The sequence below is a fragment of the Chlamydotis macqueenii genome, chromosome 9 (genome assembly GCF_036417535.1).
Source record: "Chlamydotis macqueenii isolate bChlMac1 chromosome 9, bChlMac1.mat, whole genome shotgun sequence".
In the NCBI taxonomy this organism is placed as follows: Eukaryota; Metazoa; Chordata; class Aves; order Otidiformes; family Otididae; genus Chlamydotis; species Chlamydotis macqueenii.
Window position 1 is genome coordinate 9,964,681 of NC_141564.1, and position 5,344 is coordinate 9,970,024.

The 5,344-nt window shown below is 54.7% G+C and overlaps 1 protein-coding gene across 1 annotated transcript; it reads right to left on the bottom strand.

Moving 5' to 3' along the window:
* Nucleotides 1-4,091: 4,091 nt before the first annotated feature.
* SOX14 (SRY-box transcription factor 14) lies at nt 4,092-4,814 on the bottom strand. The gene has a single exon (XM_010119204.2). It carries the CDS (start codon nt 4,812-4,814, stop codon nt 4,092-4,094), a length of 723 nt encoding a protein of 240 aa, XP_010117506.2.
* Nucleotides 4,815-5,344: the final 530 nt, after the last annotated feature.

A 5,344-nucleotide genomic window follows, 5' to 3' on the forward strand; every position in this document is an offset into this window, starting at 1 on the left:
GAGGGGCAGCTCGGGATTTAGCCCAAAATTTAAATTTTAAAGCATTTTTTTAAGATTTTACATATTTTATTTTTTTAAGGGAGGCGGTCAGCAGGCTCCGGCGGGGGTCCCGCGGGCCGTGTCCTCGCCTGCCCGAGCCCACGCCGGCCCCCGGAGCAGCGCGGAGCCGGCGCGGCCGCAGCCCCACGCGTATCCCGCGTGGGTCCCCGGCCCGGCCCGGCTGCTCAGGGCTGCTGGGAGCGGAGGAGGAGGAGGAGGATGCGTTCCTGATCATCGCTTACTTTTAAACGCTACAATCAAGGAATGTAGCCAGGAGGTCGGGCCTGGAATAAAACCGTAAAATCAGAATCGCAATCTTTTTGATGTTTCAAAGTCTCTTTGAATGCCTTTGATACACTCAATAGCAAATTTACTGGGCTATTATCACTAATAAGCAGAAATAAGTAATATCTCTCAGAGACTTCTGTGGGCTTAATGTGTCCTTTAAAATAAAGTTTTTTAACACCACGTAATTCCCCTCCTGCCTTTGTCTCTCCCTCAGCAGAGCACCCGGCGACCACACCGCTGCACCTGGGCACCGACCACTTCCTTCGGCCCCCTCTTCTTCCCCCTTTTCTCTCTTATCCGGTGTTTTGTTTAAAGGAAGGGCAGGCTGGGTGCTTGTAAGCGTCTAGGTGGTCCTGAGGGCAGCGATAAGCCGAGACAGAACAGAAAGGACAGGAGAGATAAGAGACAGAATGAAAGAAAGGAAAGAAGGATAAGAAAAGAAGGAGAGAAGAGAAGAGAAGAGAAGAGAAGAGAAGAGAAGAGAAGAGAAGAGAAGAGAAGAGAAGAGAAGAGAAGAGAAGAGAAGAGAAGAGAAGAGAAGAGAAGAGAAGAGAAGAGAAGAGAAGAGAAGAGAAGAGAAGAGAAGAGAAGAGAAGAGAAGAGAAGAGAAGAGAAGAGAAGAGAAGAGAAGAGAAGAGAAGGGAAGGAAAATGGGAGAGGAAAAGCGGAGCGAGGGGAGCTGCGGGGGGCAGCGGGGAGCGGACCCACGGGTCTGCGCGGGTGCGGGGGAGGCTCCGCGGAGAAGCCCGGCCCGGGACAGCGCCCGGCCGCACACCCAAGGCGTGGTGCGCATAACCCCTCAGCATGTGCTGAACCATTTTATTGAAAGGAGACAGTTGTAGGGAAACAGGTTTGACGAGGAGCTGCGTTTCCCCCTCGAGGGAATAGCTTTTTTTTCTTTTCCCCTCTCTCTCCTTCCCCCTCCTTTCTTTCTGTTTTTGGTTTCCCTTTGACATCAAAGTCAGTAATCGGTTCATTGCGGTGTCAAGATCATTATTTAATTTATTTATCTGCGCGAGTAAAATAGCTACACACCTGCAGACTGGCGAAAGAGTTGGAGGAATAAACACGGCTGGAGGAATGGAAGCAAAATACGGGGGGGGGGGGGTGGCAAGGGGCAAGGGGAGGCTGGCGGAGCAGGAGGAGGAAGGTGAGAGGGTGAGGAAAAGGGAACGAGAAGCAGGAAGAGAGGGGGAAGAGAGAGAGAGAAAAGGAGAAAAAATGAAGGAGAAAGAGGACGGAAGGAGAGAAAGAAACAGGGAGAGAGAAGGGAGAAAAAGAAAGAGGAAGAGAGAAAAAAGAGGAAAATAATAAGTGAAGACAAGAACTAAAAACAAAGAAGGAAGGAAAGAAAAGAAAAGAAAAGAAAAGAAAAGAAAAGAAAAGAAAAGAAAAGAAAAGAAAAGAAAAGAAAAGAAAAGAAAAGAAAAGAAAAGAAAAGAAAAGAAAAGAAAAGAAAAGAAAAAGGAAAGAAAGAAAGAGAAAAAGAAAGAGAAAAAGAAAAAGAAAAAGAAAAAGAAAAAAGTAAGAAGAGGAAAGAAAGCAGCAAAGAAGCAAGAAGGAAGGGAAAGAAAGGCGGAGCGCAGGCAGGAACGCTCCCCGCTAAAGTTTCCAGCCCCGCCGCTCCGCACTCGCTCACCTAGCCCCGATTTTGCCTCGAGCCTCCTGGTCCCTTCAGTCCCCCTCCCCCGCCTCCTCCTCCTCGAAGTGCGCCCCTCGGCCCGGCCCGCCGGCTCGAGGGTGCTGAGGCGGGGGTCCCACCAAAACTCTGCTGCGGTGGGGAGCGGGGGGTGTCCGTGTGTCCCCTCCTGGCTCTGTTCCCCGTTCCCCGCAGGGCCCCGCGCTTCCCCCGGCCGTGGGCAGCCCGCCGTGGGCGGCTGTCGGGGGACACTGAGCCGTCGGGGCTGTCACCCCGTGCCAGCGGGGGTGGGGGTTTCCAGCAGCCCCCTCGTCCCCCGCCGGCCGCGCCGGGCCCCGCCGGTCCCCGCCGCTGGTCCCGCCGCTCCGGGCCCCCCCGGAGCCGGCTCTTCTCATTGTCCCCGGGGGTGGGAGCCGTTTTGTCATGCTAAACAAGGCTGGGGCAGCCGCTCCAACCTCTCCTTCCAGCCCTTTTCTCCTCTCCCCTTTTGTTCACCTTCGCCCCGTCTCTCCTTTCTCTGTCTCCCCATGCTTCCCCTGCTCGCCCTCCCCTCCAAGCCCCGTGTCTGTTAATTGTCTGTAGTTCCAACACCGCTCTCCAAAGAGCGCTTAATGAGCAAAGCGCATCCAAATACCCATCGCTCCAGCTCTTCCCCGCTGTCTCTGCTCCCCCTGCTCCGCAGCAAGACCCCCCTCCCTTCACGAAGGGATCCCTACGAATAGTCGTCGTCCCCATCCGCCAAACATCATTCCCTGATCCGGACAAGACGCTAATTCCAACCCACCCCCTTCCAGCACCGGCAACATCCCCCCCCCCCCCCGCTTCTTCCAAATCTCTCCTCGCACCGGTAAAACTTGAAAGCAAACTCGGGTAAATCCAGTTCCCTGACGGGACGGGACGGAGGGACCCCCCCCTCGTCCCCAGTCCCGCAGCCCCTCGCGTTTGCCGCGGGTCCATCCATGCTTTTTTTTTCCGGGAGATGTCTTCCCTCCCTCCCGGTCCCCGCAGCCGCCTTTCCCCGACGGGCTCGAAACGGAGCCCGGCCCGGTGTGACCGGTTACCGGGGATGGTGCGGGGGGGCCAAGACGCGGGGCTGGGGAGCCGGGGCGCCCGCATTTACACCACGCACTTGCCTCGTTTGGTGACAGATTGTCTTTATTCCAAACGTCTTTGTCCAACAAATTAAAAGGTTTAACGAGGTAAAATCCTGCCGGATACATTTTTTATTTTTCCCTTCTTCTTCTTCCCCAAGACGTGGTGAAAACATATTGAAATTACCATCTCTTGTTATTCGGTTTTTCGTTATTATTAGTATTATTATTTTTTTACAATTCTACTGCCTGACTTCATACCTGACGCTCTGTCTAAAGTAAACTTAGATCTAGTCTCACTGGATCACACAAATTTAAGGACTATCTGTTTTAAATTAAGCAAACACTATCATATGTTTTAAATATAAATGTTTCTCCCCCTCTTTTTTTTTTTCTTTTTAACTTTGAAGAGCTTTTTTCTGACATGAAAAGCAATTTTACCTAGTAGTGCGTGGTGGCAAAATATATATATATTTATATATATATAACACAGCTGATCTCATCTTTTAATGTGCAAAAGGAAAACAACGACCAAAAAAAAAATCATTGTAAGACCAAGACTTCCTAAAGTCAAGTCCAAGTGACATCAGACCCTAGAGAACTCATAGACATTAAGAGAATAAATAAAAATCGAAACCGCCTCTCTCCTCCTTTTTTTTTTCTCCTTTTCTCCCCCATTTTGTCCCAAAAGGGCAGTTCGAGGTTCGCATTCTTTCTTTTTTGCTTTTTTTTTTTAGACACATTTACAACTCTTACAGGTGCCGGTCTCCTATCTGACCCCGTCATTGCAGATCCCCCCCTGAGCCCGGGGCCAGCTCTCAGGGCGAAGTTTAGGCGAGAGCATCTCGGAGGCAGCGTCTGTGTCCATCCCGGCCCTGTTGGCGGGGCCCAAAGTCCTCTTTCGGGTGGCCCCTTTTGCTTCGGCAGGTTTTTATGTACATGCACGCGAAGGAATCCCAGTTCCAGCTGCCACCCGGGGCCGGAGAGGAAAGGGACACAGGGGACACGTACGCCTGTGGGGGTGTGGGTGGGTGTTACATGGCAGTCGCATGTGCTGAAGAATAGGGGTCTATCCCAGTCTTGGTCATGCCCGGGAATAATATGTAGGCAACTGGAGGTTGCAAACTGGAAGCCGACCAAGCGGTACAGTTACACGGCACAACATAGCCCGGGTTGGTTGGCGAGGGGTGAGTGTGGGTGTGTTGGCTGGGGCAGCTCAAGCTGCCAAACGCCCCGTTCTGGTATCCCAAGGTGGAGGCGTAGGGCAAGGTGCTGGTGGCTAAGGTGTGAGGAACCTCAGTCATCTTCTGAATGGCGCTGGAGCTGAACTGGCTGGGGTCAAGTAAGGAGTAAGGTGCTGAGGTGGGAGGCAGGAAAGCCCTGGCCTTCTCCGGGGAGCTCAGCAGAGAGTCAGTGGCCCCCACGGGAAGCCCGGCAGCCTTTAAGGGATCGGTTTCCCCGAGGTAAGGCAAAGGGAAGACATACCTGTCCTTTTTGAGCAGGTTCTTGGGCTTGCGCCGGGGTCTGTACTTGTAGTCGGGATGCTCCTTCATGTGCTGGGCCCGCAGCCGCTTGGCCTCGTCGATGTAGGGCCGCTTCTCTGCCTCGGAGAGCAGCTTCCACTCTGCGCCCAGCCTCTTGCTGATCTCCGAGTTGTGCATTTTGGGGTTCTCCTGGGCCATCTTGCGCCGCTGGCCACGGGACCACACCATGAAGGCGTTCATGGGGCGCTTGATGTGGTCGCTGGGCTTGGACATCCTCGGGCCGGGTGGGTGGGTGGCTCAGCGTTTGGGGTGCGTGGGGCGCGCTGGGGGCGCCGGCGGGAGGAGGAAGAGGAGGAGGAAGGCACAGGGAGCCGGAGGAGCGGGTTCAGCTGATCATCACAGGTCCTTGGCCAAGGCCGACCCCGGCGGGAGCCCTGCCAGGGCGCGGAGAGGCGCGGAGGAGCGGTCAGACGGGCGGCGAGCGGCCGGGAGGTGGCGGGGGCCGGCGGCGGGGAAGGGGAGCAGTGCCGGGAGGGTGAAAGGCGAGGGGCTGCGGCGGGCAGGCTGACATAGCGGCGGCAGGGCGGGCGGGCAGCGGGCGCCCAATCAGCGCGGAGGGGGACCCGCTTAAAAAGAGAGGGGAGAGAGAGGAAGGGCGAGAGGAAGAGGAGGGGAGGGGATAGGGAAGGGAGGGGGAGGAGGGGGAGGAGGAAGAAGGGAAGAAAAAAAGAAAAAAAAACGGAGGGGAAAGGAGGATCCCCCCCCCCCCCCCCCGGTTAAAATGAAGGCTTTTGTGAGCCCCG